This window comes from Notolepis coatsorum, assembly GCF_963971535.1.
Source record: "Notolepis coatsorum genome assembly, chromosome: 20".
Lineage (NCBI taxonomy): Eukaryota > Metazoa > Chordata > Actinopteri > Aulopiformes > Paralepididae > Notolepis > Notolepis coatsorum.
In genome coordinates, this window is record NC_140184.1 from 36,026,453 (window position 1) to 36,046,799 (window position 20,347).

The 20,347-nt window shown below is 44.1% G+C and overlaps 1 protein-coding gene across 1 annotated transcript in view; it reads left to right on the plus strand.

The window, feature by feature from the left end:
• The window catches only part of csnk1g1 (casein kinase 1, gamma 1), an 83,476-nt gene that overhangs the window by 43,874 nt on the left and 19,255 nt on the right, over positions 1–20,347 (plus strand). The window contains exons 7-11 of the mRNA XM_084337730.1: positions 3,139–3,224; positions 4,147–4,231; positions 4,661–4,809; positions 4,914–5,021; positions 6,982–7,092. Coding sequence (XP_084193856.1) covers positions 3,139–3,224; positions 4,147–4,231; positions 4,661–4,809; positions 4,914–5,021; positions 6,982–7,092 — 539 coding nt within the window. The remainder of the gene's footprint in view (positions 1–3,138; positions 3,225–4,146; positions 4,232–4,660; positions 4,810–4,913; positions 5,022–6,981; positions 7,093–20,347) is intronic.

Consider the following 20,347-nt stretch of genomic DNA (forward strand, 5'->3'; position numbering starts at 1 on the left):
CGACTGGTGTATTAGACCCATAGCTATAATTTAAGATGTATTTTAAGCACTCGCAAATCTCGCAGTCCCCCCATTGATTAAAGCGGTGGCGTTCTCGCGCATTAAGCGATGGCGCAGAGTTAAGAGGTTAACCACTTAACACTTTGGATGCCCAACCAGAGTTTTCTCGGGTTTACCCCCCGCGGGTTGAATGCCCATAACGAGAATATTCGTTTTTTCTTGTTTTTTTTAATATTTTTATTAGCGATCTGAATTCATATTTCATCAACCGAGTCTACCGTTGGTAAATCAGCCACCCCAGGTGCTCGGATGTGAAAAAAGCGCCCCCTATCGTCTCCCAGATGGTAATTCAACCTTTTGGATTGGACTCAATGAAAATGCATGGGGGGAAAAAACCCGGACTCCCCTTTTTTTCTTCTCACGCATGTAACCGGGACCGATCAGCTTCATGTTGGACCCTCAGTATACGCTGTTTTACAGTATACGCGTGGGATCAATAAAAGGATCGATTTTTGGAATGGTCGATCAGGAATTGGAATAATCCATTTGGATACCATCTGATCTCGGGTAAGGAATCTATTTTACCAGTATTAGGATAATCAGACCTTTTTTCACAGAGATATAAGCTTTCCCCCTATATGTGATATGGCTGTTTTGACTGTGCGAGTGATCAGGAAATAAGAGAATCGATTTACAGCTTGCGGCACCAGCGTACATACGTACACATATACTATCGATAATCTAGCGTTTATTTGAAAACTATTCATAAATAGGCCGAACAATGACAACGTTCTAGAATATTTTTTTTCTTCTTAAACAAGGGCTTTTCAAAATGCTATAAAACGGAAATAAACCGATAAAAAAACAATCCGCTTCGACAATGTTGACTGGAAATGGGTCATTGATAATGCGACGGGCAGATAAGACACATAGCCATAATTTAAAACGAAATGTGCGCCCCCTGCTGGGCATTCAAAGTGTTAAGCATCGGGCAAAAATGCGGCTTTATTTTTATTTTTTTTATTGCATACCCAAAGTAATTTGCGATTTATTAATATACTTTATACTTATAGCACATGCATGAGTCTGGTCTCTTGAGAGGTAACATTCTGAAGTTTCTTACACAACTATTTCATTAGCACTCAACGTAATTTTTCTTTAGAGCAGTGGTCTTTAGAGCAGTGGTTCTCAAACTACGGGTCGCGACCCAAATTGGGGTCGCGAGTAGGTGAGAGTCGGGTCGTGCATTGGAAAGTAAATTTTTTTATGTTCTGGCAACATATTTCTACTAAATATGCCTCGTTTTGTATTGATAACATAGTGCTGTAATTACATTTTCTAATAAATATGCATGATCAAGTTCAACAACATGTGCTTTTATTTTGATATTCCTTAATTCCACGTTGAAGTTAAGTGTGGGGTCTCCAAAAAGATTCCTAAATAAAATGGGGTCACGGTATGAAAAGGTTTGAGAACCTCTGAGTTAGAGATTTGAACACACAGAAGTAAACGTTTTGTGTACTTAATTTTTTTTTACTTGTTGCCAGATGCCCGTTTTTGGGTTCCAGCTGAAAGGGAGGAGCTGGAAACCATAACGGTTCTTCCATAGCCTGAAGTCTTATAGTCATACAGGTCCAAAGTTGATAAAAATCCAAGGTTTTTGTAATGCGTGTGCCGGTAAAAATGTGGCATGATTATCCAAAATGGCCGTCCGCTCCCATTCATTCACAGACGCTCCTTGGCTACAAAGGCGGTCAATCATTTTCACCGTTGGGGGTCATTGGTCCGCTCGGGACAAGGGCAAATGACGCTCATCGGATTTTTCGTCTTGTAACTCGAGAATGGAAGCACGCCATAGGTTGAGTGGGGTGACGATCGAAAGGCGGCAAATTCAACTTTCCAACAATGTATTGGTTGATTGGCAAAAACGCAGCCCGGAGCCAACAGACGAGGGCAAAGTGCTGCGACGTGCGCCAGTGTTCGTGACGATGCGAGTGTGCGTGAAGATGCAAAGAAAAATCATAATTCATATTCTCCTTTGTTTCATCACAATTTAAGCAAGCCTAGTAATAGACACAATATTTCTGACACTGGGAATACATTCACTGAGGTCCATAGATGTCCCTAGATACCAAGAATATACAAATGGACCTTGTAGAAGTGGAGCAATATTCCATTTACTTAGGTATGTATTTTAGGCGGATTTTCAGAAAATAGGGCTCCGGGCTTAACACTTTCCGTGCCAGCAGGGGGTGCCAGATGTTTGCAGTCAACATTGTCGAAACGGATTGTTTTTTAATCGGTTCATTTCCGTTTTATACCATTTTGAAAAACACTCGTTTTTTGAAACTTTCAGAAGAAAAAAAAGATTCTGCAGGAATCGCGCTTTACTGTAATACACAAAACACGTAATTTTTCGGCCTATTTATGAATCGTTTTCAAATAAACGCTAGATTATCGATATGTGTACTTAAATATGCACGCTATAGAAGCGGGCTGAAAAATCAATTATCTTATTTCCTGATCAGCACACACACACTCACAGCCACACACACACACATATGGGACACGTTGATATATAGGTGAAAACAGCTCTGATTATCCCAAGACTAGTAAAATAGATTCCTTACCTCAGATCAGATGTTCTCCAAAAAGATTATTCCAATTCCTGATCGCCATTCCAAATATCGATCACGTTTATTGATCCAACGCTGGGTGGTCGAAAGACATATTCCACGCTGTTCTGATTGTGGGCAATGAATGGGATCGGCTCGGATTACATGCCTGACAAGTAAAATGTGGAATCCGGACTTTTTTTCCCATCCATTTCATTCAGTCCAATCCAATGGTGTGCAATACCATCCGGAGAGACGATAGGGGCTGTATTTTCCCTCTTCGAGCTCAGACAGATCCCCACTGGTAACGTGAGGCTAGATTGATGAAAAATGTATGGAAATCGATAATAAAAAAAATAACGATTAAAAACGCGATTTCTCGTCGGTTGGCACTCAACGCATGGCATGAACTAACGAGATTTCTCGTGGCTGGCACACAAAGTGTTAAGAGGTTAAGGGATATAAGGCAGTTATTTATTTTTATGGCTCACTGTATGTAATTTAAACCCTTTTCTTTCTGTAGAACAAAGCCGGCGAGACGACCTTGAGGCCTTAGGTCATATGTTCATGTACTTCCTGCGTGGGAGTCTACCTTGGCAAGGACTGAAGGTACAGTATGCCATACACATCATTTAAGCTTGAAGCTTAGAATTCCAAATTGAAGTGATACACAGAGCTATCAAAAATGAACATGACATCCAAAATGAAGATGGCCAATCAGATGATCCTCCAATCACAACGGTTGCTTCCCTCGATAGGTCAATTGTGGTTTTATTATAGCTTTTCAAATCACTAGCCTATCATAATACCAGACATGCTTCAAGTAGTCGCTTCACCCTACCTCTGCCTAGAACCAACGCTCTAAAGAAAACTGCAATGTATAGAGCCATAACATACTGGAATAGGATCCCATTACATATTATACGGACAGAAAACAAGGACAGTTTCAAAAAGAAACTCAAAGGAGCCATAATCCGGAAGGAGATTAATATATGTCATGCATGAGTGTAGCTGTGTGTTTTTCTTTTTCTTTTTAAAGGTATGGTGAAATTGATGTTTTAGTAACATTGATGAGCATTCTAAAAGCAATTCTTAAAAGGATTCAATTTTAAAAACAATCTTAAATTGTATTTAACACTATTTTGTTTTCTGTTTCTTTGCTTGCATGTAATTTTAGCCATCTTAATTGTTAGTTTCATTGTGTATTGTATGTTGAGTACTGACTTTTAATAATTCTGTTTTGCAATAATTGTTTTTGTATGTTTTTTTTTGTGTGGACCCCAGGAAGACTAGCTGGTTGCCATGGCACCAGCTAATGGGGATCCGTAATAAAATCAAAATCAAACTAGCCTACACAATAACGCCAAACATTATTCAGTTCACATAATAATACGTCTTGAAATGAGGGTTGAAAATCACACCCATTTTCTTTTTTAAATATATTTTATTTATTTATTTAATTTATTTATTTGTATTCCCTTCCACTCTGGATAGCAAAGCAAAATTCCACTCTGTTTTGGATTTGTTGTAGGCCGACACACTGAAAGAACGATACCAGAAAATCGGAGACACAAAGAGGAACACTCCCATTGAGGTGCTCTGTGAGAACTTTCCAGGTAAATTTACTGGCAGGGCTGTTGATCAGGAGAGTAGCGACATTAATGTGTTTCAAACATTAACTCCATTGTGGTTGTTGCAGCAATTTGCATTCATTTTTAATATTGTTAAGATAATAATATCATCCAGATAAAGATGTACTGCATGAATCCCCTTCACACCACATACACCTCCATACAAACAGCTTATTTCTTCTTTTTTTTCTCTTCATAAAAACATAATTGAAATTGCTCCAAGGCTACCAAGGCAGTTATTGAATTTTTTTATACTTTTGTGAAAACTTGACACTATGCTCTAAAGCCACACTACTTTACCTGCCTAGGAGCTATAGTACTAATTCATAGAGAACTCAAGGCCCTCCTTTTCGAATTTTGTACATCATATTTGTCACGCAGGTAAGCAAACTAAATGTTGACTTGGTATTTCAGAGGAGATGGCCACCTACCTGCGCTACGTGAGGCGGTTGGACTTCTTCGAAAAGCCTGACTATGAATACTTGAGGACCCTGTTCACTGAACTGTTTGAGCGGAAAGGATACACGTTTGATTACACTTATGACTGGGTTGGCAGGCAGATAGTAAGTCATTCATGTTACTTAACAGATTTATGAGGCAGTGCAAACTTTATAATTTTTTAGCAAGCTACCGCTCGGTTATATATTGTTGTCATTGTCCTCCATAGCCCACACCAGTCGGGTCTGTCCATATAGACTCTGGAGCGTCAGCCATCACAAGAGAGAGCCATCCCCACAGAGACCGGCCTTCACAGCACCAACCCATGAGAAACCAGGTACACCAGACCTCCTGGATATTATTCAGCAAAGTCCCTGAAACCATTGCACCATGAGTTGAAATGTAAAGATCACAGGTCTGCACATAACCCAAGGATATCCTATAGGACGCTTGGAGCATTTACCCGGAATCTGCACCACGCCCTTCTCCATAGATTTCCAAATGGGTGATTTTTCATTATCAAGGTTATTATTTCCGCTACTGGTAAGTAGAAAATAGCCAAACAATGTTGTGATACTAAACAAATACCTTGCATGCATAATTCAGGGCACAGTAGTCCATAAGTAATCACAGACCGTGAACAAAATATCACTTGAGTGTGAAAGCGCCCTTGAAAGCACCCAGAAACTTAGGTTTGGTCTGGGCTTAAAGGTGGATCAGCTAATAATGGGGAGTCGCTCACCCTGGAGCTCCCAGACATGCTCTTCAGGTTACTGGAATCTCACTGCTGCTCCCAAGCGAAGCTTATTTTATCATGCAAGGCTGCACAGCTTGCTTGGCGCACATAATTGCTAATGCATGAGTAAGAGCCATCTAGCACTTAAAGGTCCTACTCAGGACCTAGTCAGTAATATATCACTGTCCAGACCATGATCATAAGAGAAGATATTCCTATTGACCTCCTTGGGGATGACATATTTGAGTTCTAGCTCAAAAGATATATATACATAATATTCTGTCCCGTTATGGACAAAAAGATGAGCCTGGACAAAAAGATGAGCCGTTTGTATAAATCATTCTGAGTCGTTATTAAAAATAGAAAACATTGTTTATTTCATCTGTGACCACAAATGAAAGTTCAGTTTACAATCGGAGACATGTGTTCACACACTGAGTCTGACCCGCAAAGTGACCAAGAGGTCTGGGCAGAACGTACATTAATACACACTTGCAAGACGTAACATTATACATCAGATATGATGATGAAAGTAATTGAAACTGAGTTCTCAGTAGAGAGGAAGTAATAACACCAGCTTGCTTTGGCTGGCTGGGGAGATAACCTTGCTAGAAGAGGAAAAGATTTAGGTCAAAAGTCATCCTTTCTGAGTACTTAAAGGAACAGTCGAATATGTATTTTCACACAGATGTATAGATAACATTCCCATCACACCCCTTGATCTGCTTTGTAGTCATTGGACACAATTTTGAGGTTTTAGGTTATCTGCCATGAACTGCAGTTGAACTTAATATACAGTGAGCTGGTTACGCATGCCCTAAAAGCAGCGGTAACAGGAAATTGTGAAAATGATTGCTGAAAAGCTACAGGTCTCTGACATCATTTTACAGTTTTGTATTTAGTTAAAATCCCACGTTGTCTCGTCTTTGGGGAAGTTATTCATTTCATCAATTATTTACTTGTGAAAATGATTTACTTGTGATCAAAAGAAATTGAGACATGGTCCCAATCTGAGAATATAAAAAACGGTAAAACTCATATATTGTGTCCGGTCAAATGGTTCATTCTGATATGTCAGGATTAATATCAAATTTGTCTAATTATATTGATTGATTTGCATTAATTGTTAAACTGATCCGTTATAGTGAAGTAAAAACATGAACTATGGGTTTTGCTATTTCCTGTATTCACTTTTAGCATGTCACTGTGGAAATAGTTTATTCTCAATTGAAGCTGAAGGAACACGCGTGCACCTCAAAGTTGTGCCAAAGTCATTGTATGAATTTGATTGGGAGATTGTGGCCAAAGCTTGAGATGCGCAGCTGCAGGCACAACTCCAATAGGCTTCATGTTCAGGCCCAACATTAGTCACTAGTCCAGTTCCCTGGCTTCAGCATTGCCTTATTTTTTATTCACTTTTATTTTGTATTTTCTTTTTCCTTCATTTCTCATGCTGCTTTGCATGACACCTGGGCTTGCACACCCACCCACCCATCTCACCTACCCCACCTATCCTACCTTGCTCTTCCCCTCACCCATTACACCACCAACCCCTGAACAGACGGCAGTCACTGACCGACGGGGAGCATGGGAAGTACAGCCCAGTCGCCAGGGAAACTCTTCCTATCTGACCTCTCACCTGGCGGCGGACAGGCACGGGGGCTCAGTGCAGGTACTCCTCGTCTGATCTAACCAACAAGATGTTGTCCCCTTCCCCCGTTTGTCCATGGTTACACCTCCACATGTTTGTCACATGATGCCCACTCACGCCAGGCCATGAAAATGTGAGATATTTTGTAGGGCATTATAGGTATGCACCTGCACCAGTGCCACCTCTTAATTCCCCCACACCAATTGACCTATCGCAAGCCACACCCTCTTTTCTTGATCGAGGGAAGCAACAGTTGTGATTGGATGATCAAGAAAAGAGGGCAGGGTTTGAGATGGGTCAATTACTAATATAACTTTGGGTTGCTGAGCACCACTCATAGATTTATTTTCTCTTAATAGAAATATTGTACATATGCATGGATGCTCTTTGCTTGGAATGAGTAAGAAATACATAGCCTACAAATTAACTTCCGCTCAATGTGCTTTTCTTCAGATAAAATTTAAGCAGCTTAATTCAATGTGTACAGTGTTTTAGGCTGGATCAAATTACGCCATTATCAGATGAGATAATAATATTAGCCTTTTCTGATATGAAATCCAGAGTTTTCAGGTCATTATCTGTGCATTCTTAACTCAATCAGCGCCAGAAGCCTAGAGCATCTTTGTTCCTACCACGCCAACGCTCTAAAAGATAGGAATAAGTGGCGGTTTCTGCAGGGCTATATATATATTCTATATTATAGCTATGGATACAATACTATGGCCCATTTGACATCATCTATCTATCGTTCAATATGTGAAAAAGAATAAATTTTTTCGTCAATACGTTTGCGTGTTATACCGTGGTGAATATGAGTATAGTTTTAGAGTGATCCTGTCTAATCCCAGAAAACAACGATATGCAGCAAAGCGTGAATTTCACTAAAAGCGTGACCGTTTCTCGCCTGGACACGCTACTATTTCCAAATCAAATGTGTATAATGGGTATTATGTTTCATCATGAATGCATGAAAGGGGCGGGGGGTCGTTTTTTTATGCTTTTATCGTCCCCAACGGCATACGTTGTGGAGTAACGTTACACACACGTTGTGATCGAGGTGAAATCATTGTTGGATCAAAGCGGGATTGATATCATTTAATCCTTACCTTCACTAGGAGGTACCCCAAAAAGAATATTCCAATTGTCTGATTGCGAGTCCAAGTACCGGTGTCCATCGTGTCGCCAACTATTACGTAACCATTGACTACAGGAAGGCTCGTTAACTTGTCAATGTTACACAATAAGGAGACGGCAGCCAAAGTATCTAAATAAAGAATATTTTTATTAATAGTTACCATGGTTTTCGTAACTGAAATGAACATCAAATAATAGACAGACAAACACAGGACTATACAGACAGGATCAGCACCAGACGGAAGGGATGACGGACTACTTATACACAAGGGAGTGACGAGACAACACACACCTGGGGTAATGGTAATTGGGTACACCTGGGGGGAAAACAATAGGGACTACACACCATGACAGAGGACTACATCTAGACATGACAACTCACATTAGGAGCGCCTGATCAGGGCACAAACATACCCCCACATAACACCCCCCCCCCTCAAATTTATGGCCATAACCCCAAAGTGAAATGGGGAAATGGACATAAACAAGAAAAACCGTACCTAAATAACTAAAGGGGAAGAAAAAAAACAAATATAGCGGTTGATAAGTGGGGAACCCTGCTGTAAACGAGACGAAAAAGTCGCCCTCCGGTCCGCATCCCCCCAACAACTGTGCATATTGAGCTGCCCCGCATTGCACCCTGCAATCCATCAATAAAGTCCCCGATCAACCAGGTAAGGAGAATGGACAGCCTCAGCCTTACTCCTCATCACTCCCGACTCCTGGAACACAGAGCAAAATCAACAAAAAGCAAAAACAAAACAACAGCAACACCTCTCACACAACCCCCCCCCCAGAAACACAGCACAAAACCCACACCCCACCACTGACTACAGCCGTGACAACGCGTCGGCCAACACATTGTCCTTGCCCTTGACATGCACCACCTCCACATCAAAGGCTTGCAGGAAGAGGCTCCAGCGCATCAGCCGCTGGTTCGAATTCTGCATCCTGCCTATAAAGACCAATGGGTTGTGGTCCGTGTAAATTTTAACAGGTGATTGAGAGGAGCCAACATACACCTCAAAATGGGAGAGGGCCAGAATCAAAGCCAATGCCTCCTTCTCGATGGTCGAGTAACGCCTCTGGTGTATATTAAACTTCCTGGAGAAGTACGACACCGGGTGCTCAATACCTCCATCATCCTGCAAGAGCACTGCGCCAGCGCCCAACTCGCTAGCATCCACCGCCAATTTAAAAGGCCTCGTGAACACAGGCGCCGCAAGGACAGGAGCACTGACCAGAATGGACTTCAACTGTTGAAACGCGAAGGAACACCTAGGCGTCCACTGAAACGGGATCTTCGGGCTCAACAGATCTGTAAGGGGAGAGGCTACCGCCGAAAAGTTCCTACAAAACCCCCTATAATACCCCGTCATCCCCAGAAAGCACCGGAGATCCCGACGTGTAGCTGGCTCTGGGAAACCAAGTATAGCCTCCACCTTAGAATGGACAGGGCGGACCTCCCCCCGCCCCACTACCTTGCCAAGATAGGTGACGGTCGCCCTGCCAAACTCTCACTTGGCCAGGTTCAGTGTCAAGTTCGCCCCAACAAGCCGCCCAAACACCTCCCGCAAACTAGCTATGTGCCCCTCCCAATCGTCAGAGTAAATGACGAGGTCGTCGAGGTAGGCCGCACAACAAGCCATGCCCGACAGCACCTGGTTGACCAACCTCTGGAAGGTCGCAGGCGCGTTGCGCATCCCAAACGGCATCACCGTGTATTGCAGGAAACTGTCAGGTGTCACGAATGCAGAAATCAGTTTAGCCCGGTTCGTAAGTGGCACCTGCCAGTACCCTTTTAGCAAATCCAACTTAGTTACAAAAGACGCGCCCCCCACCCTGTCAACACAGTCCTCCATCCTGGGCAACGGGAAACTATCTGGTCTAGTCACATTATTTACCAGACGAAAATCAGTGCAAAATCTATCCGTTTTATCAGATTTATCCACCAACAAGCACGGCGAGCTCCACGGGCTGAAGCTGGGCTCCGCGATGCCATTAGCGAGCATATATTCCACCTCTTTTTGCAACCGTGCGCGTTTGTGTGGATTCACGCGATACGCGTGCTGTTTAATGGGCACTGCCTCCCCCACATCAATGTCATGATACAAGACACTCGTGCGCGAAGGGATATCCGAGAAAAGTTTGCTGTGAGTCCCAACCAGGCCCATGATATCAGCTTGCTGTAGCTCTGACAAATGGCCCAGCCGACAGCCAAGAGTGACCACAGACTCCGTGTTTGTAAGACGGCCCTCCACAACCGCTTTAGACGGGATAATCACGTCATCCTCCAGCCCACCAACGCCGTCTGAAAGAAAGAGACTCATTACTCATATCGACACTAGATGGGGCCAACACACAAGCCGACACCGGCGTAGCGGCCACCACAGTACTGGCCACAGGCCCCCTTGTATGAAACGGCTTAATCATATTAATATGACACAGGCGGGTCTTCCGCCCACGATCCGGTGTCTCAATAAGGTAATTCAGCTCCCCTACCTTTTCCCTAACCCGATACGGTCCACTAAACCGAGCCTGTAGACTGGACCCTGTTACCGGAAGTAACACCAAGACTCTCTCCCCTGGCACAAACGTCCTATCCCGAGCCTTCCTATCATACCACCCCTTCATCCGTTTTTGTGTGTCGATCAGATTTATTCTCGCCAGATCACATGCCCTCTTCAGCTTTTCCCTAAAGCCACAGACATAGTCCAATAGGTTTTTCGGCTCACTCTCCCCCAACCACTCCGCAGGGCTGAAACCCAAAGATTCCTGTACCACTTCCCTTGCGGCAAACAACATCAAATGAACCCCCTCATCCCAATCATCCTCTGTATCACGACAGAACGCCCGAAGCATAGTCTTCAACGTGGAGTGGAATCTTTCTAACGCCCCCTGTGACTAGGGTGACCAGACATCACGCATTGCGCGTGATTGCACAGCATTTGTGTCTCTTTTCACGCGTCATGCAAATTGAGACCATGTCCCGCATGATTGGTTGTCATCCGCGCTAACGCCCCCCCCCCCCCAGCCAAAGTGAAGAACCTCTATGCGTCCCGGTAACGTTACTAGTATCTGACCGCGAGTGACACCGCATCCTGGGCATCCTGGCGACATGACAACAAGTCCTAACGCTGTTGCGCGCGGAGGATCCTGGCGCAACGAACCCAGGCAAGGGATACACGCGCGCTACGGATCAGATCAGTTCCACACGCTGCTGTTACAGTATCTCCGCTGCTCAGCACGAGAGAATAGCGCTTGGTCCAAGTTTGAAAAGGGGAAAGCGATCCCAAAGGGTTTAGATTGAAAACTAATGATAACAATAAATAAGATGCGAGTAGCCGTTCATGTAACCGGTAACCACCCCCCCCCCCCCCCCCAAATCAGTGCAGGTGGAAGATAATTGTATTCTGTACTTTATAATTGTGCCATTACTGTTTCTGCTCATCACTGCAGTAGTGCCAGTGTGAATCCCTGGACTTGTGAGTTGTTTTGGTGAGTTACTTTTGTTAGTCAAAAGTCAAAGTCAGCTTTATTGTCACCTCTCGTAATGTGCAAGACATACAGATAAATTAAATTGCATTTCCCCCTTCCCACAGTGTATATAAAGAACAAGATCTAATATAAACATAAAGTAACATAGTACACTATAAACATAAAGTAACATGGTACACTATAAAGTAACATATGGACAGTATACAGGACTATATACAATGTAGACAGTAGCTAAAAAAAAGTGAATGTATGAGTGAATGTAAATAGAGGTAAACGAGAACTTAGTGCAAGACTTTTAGCAGCAGTGGTACATAGTAAGTATGAATAATAAATAATGGCAGTAAAATACAATAATGGCAGCAAAGTGGCAGTGAGATGATGGATATGGCAGTAAACTAATATGATGTACACTAAATAAATAAACTAATTAATGGCAGTAAAGTAAAGTGGCAGTGTGTGTGACACAGACACTTTACTTTGTGTGTCAGAGGGGGTTAGTCCAGAATCTGTGGGGGGCAGAGTAAGAGAGAGGGGGGAGAGCTGTGTGTGTGTGTGTGCGTGTGTGATAAGACTGCGGGTCCAGACCTATAATCATAAGTGATAGTAAGTCTGGGTGGTAATTTTATTTATTTTGAGTACTTAACACCCATTAGAGACAAAAGGGGAAAAAAAGAAAATATGAATAAGGGCAAAACTTATTAGGCTTGTGGTCATTTTAATGAGGACAGTGGTGGATGAGCCTTGAAGGAGGCGACAGGGACAGTCCACCAAAAAAAGGGGAGGGAGCTGCACTGGGGGGGGGGGGGGGTGTCCCACATTGTCCCTCACAAACATACCATTTGTCCCACATTTGGTTTATTGGGATCTGGTCACCCTACCTGTGACTCCGGGTGGTATGGACTAGAGAAGCCATGTGATATATCCAGCTGTTTCAAACGCTTTGACCCTTTGAACCTCCCTTACCAGGGTGCAGTTCCTAGGCTAGGTCTCTTCCCACCCCTAGGCCTGACCATCCAGACCCCTCTGGACAGACAGACCATAGCCTTCTGCTTCCCGGTGTTTTCTTTTCAAACCCACCGATCACAGAAACACTACTCGCTTACTAGCTCACTCGGTTTCAGCTTATAGTGGCCTGACTGTACATTGAGCCGAACGCGGCGGCCCCCACCGTGGTCTTACTGCCATATGCGATCCGACCGGCAGGTGACCCAGTCGATAGCGACCCCAGACCCCGTAGTGGTTATTGGCCACCCAGGTAGGAACCGACGGTCTGATTCCCACCCCACTTTGCTATGGGTACGGACATTTTGACCGTTTTCACCCGCCTTGCCTGTTCACAGAGAGAACACCCCCTGCTAGGTGTGGACTGTCGTCCACGTACCACGTGTTGCCCACCACCTGTGACAATCACGCCAACTAGCGGTACCACGGTGGTATGTTGCTTCATACCTCATCAGACACGAGGGCCATTCAGTATCTCCCCAGCACTATATTCTGTCTTTAACGTGCCCTCGGGACCTCACAGCCCCACCGCCGCCTGTTGAAGGCCAAGGTTCGGGGCGCCTACCCCCTCCCTAACCTTCATCACATGCATCCCAAAAGACCTAACTGTTATCCCGCATCCACCTCTGTACTACTGTCGAAAGGCAACACATCCCCCCGAATAAATGACTGGGATGCAGCCGTGTCCCTTAATATGGTCACAGGAACCCTCACCCCATCGCTAGATAAGGATACAAACCCCCCGCTGATAAACGGTAGGTAAGCTTTAATATCCTCACCCCTTTTGTCATACTCAACCGATGTGCGTGTGGGTGCCATCACCAACGAAATCTGCTTACTGGGACGAGTAAGGGCAAAACAATTTTCTTTTATATGACCTCGTTTTCCACAGTTAAAGCACTCGCGTGTCTCAGACCTCGCGCCCCGCTCAACCGCCTCGCCCCCACTGATACCACCCATGCCCACAGTCTTGTCGCCGAAGCCCCACCTTGGCTTACTCTCCACATTGCGTACAGGGTAACATGGCGTAAAGAGTGTCTTGTGCGTCAGCACAAACTCGTCCGCCAGGCTCGCAGCCACCGAACACTCAGTCACCCTATGCTCGTTCATGTACATAGCAACATTATCGGGCAAACAATACGACTTGAACTCCTCAAGGAGCACGAGCTCTCGCATCTTAACCAGGGTGTCCACCTTCTCCGACGCGCACCACCGGTCAAACAACAGCTCTTTCTTGTACGCAAACTCCACATAAGTCTGCGAGCTGCCCTTTCTCAGAGCCCTGAACCGCTGCCTGTACGCCTCAGGCACCAGCTCATACGCCCTGAGAATCGCAGCTTTGACCGCCCCGTAGTCTTGGGTATTCGGGCACAGGGACGCATACACATGTTGGCCTTTTCCCGTAAGGACACTCTGGAGCAGCAACGTCCAGTGTTCGGCCGGCCATCTCAGTGTCGTGGCCACAGTTTCAAACATGGAAAAATATTTATCCACATCTTTCTCCAGAAACTGCGGCACGAGACGGAGATATTTGGCCACATCGAACCTATCCTCAACGTGTGGGCGCACCTCTGCCCCAAGCCTCCTGAGTTCGAGCGTGCGCGCGTGAGTGCGCTCCGCCTCAGCTTGGTCACGGTCAACACGCTCCAACTCGCGCGCATGCACACGCGCCGCCTCCGCCTGCTTCAGCTGTTCAAACTTAAGCTCCAACTCCAACTTGCGCAGCCCCAGAGAGCCATCAGAAACTTGGTCTAACTCCTCCTCGGTATCGTCATGCACCACCTCTTGGGTGGTCAGAGCCTCTACCAATATCCCCCGCTGCTGTGCTTTCCTACCCGGGGCCAGCTTAACCCCATAATGGTCCGCTATTCCCGCCAGCTCATCCTTCGTGCACACGCCTAACAACCCCACTGTCGGCCTACGCACAAAGTCTGCCACTGTCACTGGCATTTCTGAACAGGGAAGAAACAGGGAAGGAGAAAACGTGAGATACCTACAACCACCATATATCAAAACAAACGAAAACAATCAACCCCTAAATAACCACAACAAACAAAAGAAAAACGGCTTCACCCTATGCGTCTGTATAGTCCTGGTCCCTACCTACTTCGGCCACCGCTCCACTACCAACCCTGGTACTGTATGTACGAAATATAAGCAAGCGCTGGCATGACCGCCTAACGCCTCCACACCTAGAGGTATTCGCAAATCAACCACCGTCATGTGTCAACAAAAAAAAAACCATCCCCAAACGTTCTCAACCCTCACTATAGTACCCCTATATAAGTAACCACTATACACACGCCGGCCTAGGAGGAGCCTGACAGGGTCCTTCTAATACCCCGACCGCATGTGGTGTGTCCCCAGGCGATGGAAGGTACCATATATAAAATGGTCCAACTGCCCTAGCTGGTTGAGAACACTCCCTATTGGAGAAGTATTTGCCAAGGGAGTCTAAAACATGGGTCACACACACGACAATGCCAACCATACCTCAGTGTGGATCAAGCCCAGCGGCCATCACCAAATGCTTGCTCCGAGTCGTTTGGCCGAGCCCCCATATTACATAACCATTGACTACAGGAAGGCTTGTTAACTTGTCAATGTTACACAATAAGGAGACGGCAGCCAAAGTATCTAAATAAAGAATATTTTAATTAATAGTTACCATGGTTTTCGTAACTGAAATGAACATCAAATAATAGACAGACAAACACAGGACTATACAGACAGGATCAGCACCAGACGGAAGGGATGACAGACTACTTATACAAAAGGGAATGATGAGACAACACACACCTGGGGTAATGGTAATTGGGTACACCTGGGGGGAAAACAATAGGGACTACACACCATGACAGAGGACTACATCTAGACATGACAACTCACATTAGGAGCGCCTGATCAGGGCACAAACATACCCCCACATAACACCAACATAATCCACCACAACAGATGCATCGGAGGCATTTGACGCTTCTCAATGGGATTGGGATACCCCCCGCCTCGCCCGACAAAGAAAAGTGGGCCTGGAGACATTTGATCGACACACAGGCCAAGATATGTTTCAAAGGGTGCTCGATACTGCCACCTGGGTGTATGCGGCCGGTATTGCACTTTGGCATTCTCAGGATGATTCCTCATGTTAACCCAGAGTCTGTGTGCCTGTAATGAATGGAAATATCGGGAAAAAACTAATGGCGATGAAAACCCGACTATAGTCTGGTCTGGCTCAAGCTTTGGCGAGTTAATCCGACTATCATCGGGTCTGGCGCTGATTGAGTTAAGACTGGGTTGACCTGCATCTCCGCTCACACGTTTCATAGCCCTTGGACATTACTTGCGTGTTTGGAGTTTTGCGAAAACTGGTCATCGCAGTTGAACCTATACTTTTTTTTTTTTTTTTTTTACTTTGACCAGACAGCTGGTTCTTTTAGCGTTTATCGCTTTTTCTGGTCAAGCATGACCGACAGAAACAGGTTGAATGGGGTATAGATCGGGGGAAGACACTCTGAGAAAATACGGCGAGTCCGGGAGTCGAACTCGTGTACCCCAGATCCGTGACGCGCACGGTTGTCCCCGACGCCGAAATAGCGCCGAGATACGCGGTGAGCTACTGGAGCTCCCCTAACCTATACTTTTTAAATGCATGCTTTCCAAGTTAAGGAGATGTAGAAGTTGCTTGCATGGCAGGTTGACATGGCTTAGCTGGCTTAACGCATGCTGTGACTGCATTATAACATATTGAGTATGACAATAAGGTATTGGTCCTCCATGTTTATCTTTTTGAGATATTGCACGCATTTAATTATGAGTCTCTACTCGAAAACTAAATGACTCATACCATCAAAACAAAGAAAATGGTTGGTGTGATATTTTGGCCATGTGTGATTTGAAAGACAAAGAATCTGATCTTGAAGAAACAAAGGGGTCACACCACAGTGTGCTAATGGAGATGTCAGAAGGAGGCTGTCAAACTCCCATATTGCAGAACACACCCCACTGGGTGGTACAGTGGTATTGTAGCACGATTTGGTATGTCAGTGATGAGAACGGTGTGAAAGAACATTAAGTGTGATGCCAATGAGCCCCGTCAAGTTTCACTTTAGCGTTTGGATTATCCTTTGTGAGGAAGAATATTTCTGAAGCCACTTGTCCATGTCATGAAATATTATATTTCCTGTTTCGGCAACCGGGGTCAGCAACCCGCGGCTCTGGAGCCGCATGCCACTCCTCAGCCACTTTGCAGTGGCTCCCTACTAGGTTTGAAAAAAATCAAATACTACGGCTATTTATTTTTATTATGGAGATCGAGGTGATGCTGTGAACTGAAATAAAAGTGTTTAATATCAACTAAAATATACGTCACAGCCCACGCCTTTCCCTGCCGTCTGCAGATGGCTAATCTTGAGTTTCTGACCCCCCAATAAGCTAACCATGGATAAATCCAAAAAAAGAAAAATGGAGGGTTTATTTCAGGATGGACGGATTCATTTGCTTTCACTACTAACGATGCAGGCTTACCTGTATGTTTGATATGAAATTGGCGAACAACTAAAAAAAACGTCACTCGCCACTCAAAAAAATCAAAAGCATGTATTTAACAAACTCAAATGTTCTAAACACGGTTTTATATTAACTTTATATATTAACACTTTGGATGCCACCAACACTATAAGTCGTTAGTTCATGCCGCCAGTTGACAACGACATATATAGTCTGTTTGCCGTTTTTTTTTTTTTTATTGGCGATTTGAATTCATATTTCATTAATCGAGCCTCGGGTTAGTGCTGCAGAGTCTCTCTGAGCTCAATTGGGAAGATACCGCCCCCTATCGTCTCCCTGTGTAACTGCACACATTAGTTCAGACTGATGCAGGGGGAGTGGTTAGTTTGCTCATTTTATTTTTCCGTCAAGGCATCTGAAGAGACCAAGTGATCGCCGGCCCTCAGAACAGCGACGATTATGTATAGTACCAACACTGTAATCAATAAGCGTGATCGATATTTGGAATGGCGATCAGGAATTGGAATAATCTTTTTGGATAACATCTGATCTCGGGTAAGGAATCTATTTTACCAGTCTTAGGATAATCAGACCTGTTTTCACGGAGATATACGCTTTTTCCCTATGCGTGTATGTGCGCGGTGATTCCTGATCAGGAAATGAGAGAATCGATTTTTCAGCCCGCCTCTATAGCGTGCATAAATACACATATACTATCGATAATCTAGTGTTTATTTGAAAACTATTCATAAATAGGCAGAAAAATTACAACGTTTTTGTGTATTCTAGAATATTTCAGTAAATGCCGTTTATCACGGAATCTATATATTTTCCTTGAAAACGAGGGCTTTTCAAAATGCTATAAAACGAAAATGAACCGATAAAAAAACAATCCGTTTCGACAATGTTGACTGCAAACAAGTCATTGATAAACGACAGGCAGATTAGACACATAGCCATAATTAACGCTATCATTGAAGTGGGTGCTGGCATTTAACAGGGTTTTCAATGTTAAATGGCCAGCACTGAAAATGTTAATCTACTTCTGTCAAATGTCCAATGGGCCTAACTAAATAACAGATACACACAAAACGCTGAAAACAACCAACTGTACTAACGAAGCGAGTATTTTCAATGACGCTATTATTATTATTATTGCAACAAGATAGCCTACATAGAACATAAATAGCCTGTCTCAGACTGACTCACATGGTCCCGGGTTGTCAGATGAGAGCGCAGGCAGCCTGGTCACAATCAGTCCAAAAACACTCTTGGATGGTACCGATGTCGCAGGTATACAGAGGTACTGGCATGCCAGCTCTGCCAGTCTGGGGAATCCTCCCACAAGTTACGGTAACATAGCTTTCGGTCGTTCGGCAGTCTAACTGTCTGTTGTCAAGGCATCCTTGCGAACTAGCTCTCTCCACAAGCGCCCCTCTCTCCGTTATGCGCGCGTCTGACGACCGAATCTGTATGACTGTGCACTGGAGTAGATATTAAATATAGAAATAGATGTGTTCGTTAGAGAAAACTAATTTCAATAATATATTATTTAGTGCTGTCAATCGATAAAAATATTTAATCGCATGATTGTCCATAGTTAACTCGCGATTAATCGCAAATGAATCCCCTTTTTTTTTATCCACCTTAAACAGATCTTTTTCAAGTTCCAAGTTTTAATACTCTTATCAACATGAGAGTCAACAAATGCTTGCTTTGGGCGGCTACGTGGCGTAGTGGGCAAGGCGCTCGCCACGAATGCGGAGACGCTGGGCTCGCCTGTTCGAGCCCAGCGCTCCACATTGCTTTCAGTTTAGCTGGTCGTTCATACTAATACACATTGGCCGTATTAGGGGGTGGGAAACTGATGGGTGGGGATCGGGCGTTGTGGACAGCGACTCCTACAGGTCGGTTGGTGCGCCTGCGCAGTAGAATCAGGAAGTGTCGGGGGCAGCGTGAGCCTCCCACGCGTTACTCCTCGCCACTGAGAGATCGAGCTGCGCAGGTGAAAAGATGCGACTGCTGTTACCTCAAGTACCGGAGGGGACTTGTGCTATGTATGACTTAGTCCACATTGCAGCCGGCTTGTGGGAGGCAAGGAACAGCGCTCGTGACAGGGGAGGGTTGAATTGGATGATACGAAATTGGGATGGGAGAAAATATATAGAAAAATGGGAGAAAAAGTGGATAAAAAAAAATGCTTGCTTTATGCAGCCATTTAACACAAAAGGATGACCCTCATGCATTGCAAATTTGCATCAAATTCAAAACAGAGTGATGCACAAAACAACTTATTTTGTACTTTTTTTAAAAAGTTAATCTTGAGTTAAAAAAAAATAGTGGCGTTAATAGAATCAGGCGATAACGCGTAATAATAAATTCTATGCGCACTGCCTTTATGCGATGGAGAGATGCACTTAAAAATGTTACAGATACAATTAAACACAAACTGTTCCAAAGATATTTAATGTTTGTAGGCATATTTTCACACCACCAACACTGTACTGGGTCTGTTGTCTCTTATTCAGAATGGATTTGGTGCAGTGTCATTTCTAGGGCTGTCTTAAAGGGGAACTATTTTACTATTTCTTTCACTATTTGGGCACTTTTACACAATTCCTGTGAGTCTATGGAACACCTCTGTAATATATATATTTTTTTTATTCATTGTTTTGTATTTCTAATCAAGTCCTCAAAAACAGCATTTTTCTACCTCAAGATCTCGAGCTGTTTTGAGCCTGGGCTCCTAAACCACTGTGCAGCGTCGTGTTCGCCTGAACATTAACATGCAGCAGTGTCTCTCTGACATCACATATAGGCACATTTTCAAATGACTCAGTTCAGTGAGGGTGAATATTGTGAGAGGAGAATTGGAAGAATGAGCCAATATGAGAATTTTGAGACATAGATCATATTAATATAAGTTCACATAGCTAGGAAACAATGCTAAACACTCAAAAAGGCCATTTATAAGATAGTTCCCCTTTAAATACTTCGAAGCTTCGAAGCTTCGTTCGATGGCACAAGCTTCGAACAACAAAAAATCGAAGTTTAAAAAAATTAAAAAATAAATATATATTAAAAAAATTTGCCTCAAATCTTGCGCCTCCATTCCAATGAAACGAAAGTAAGCTGC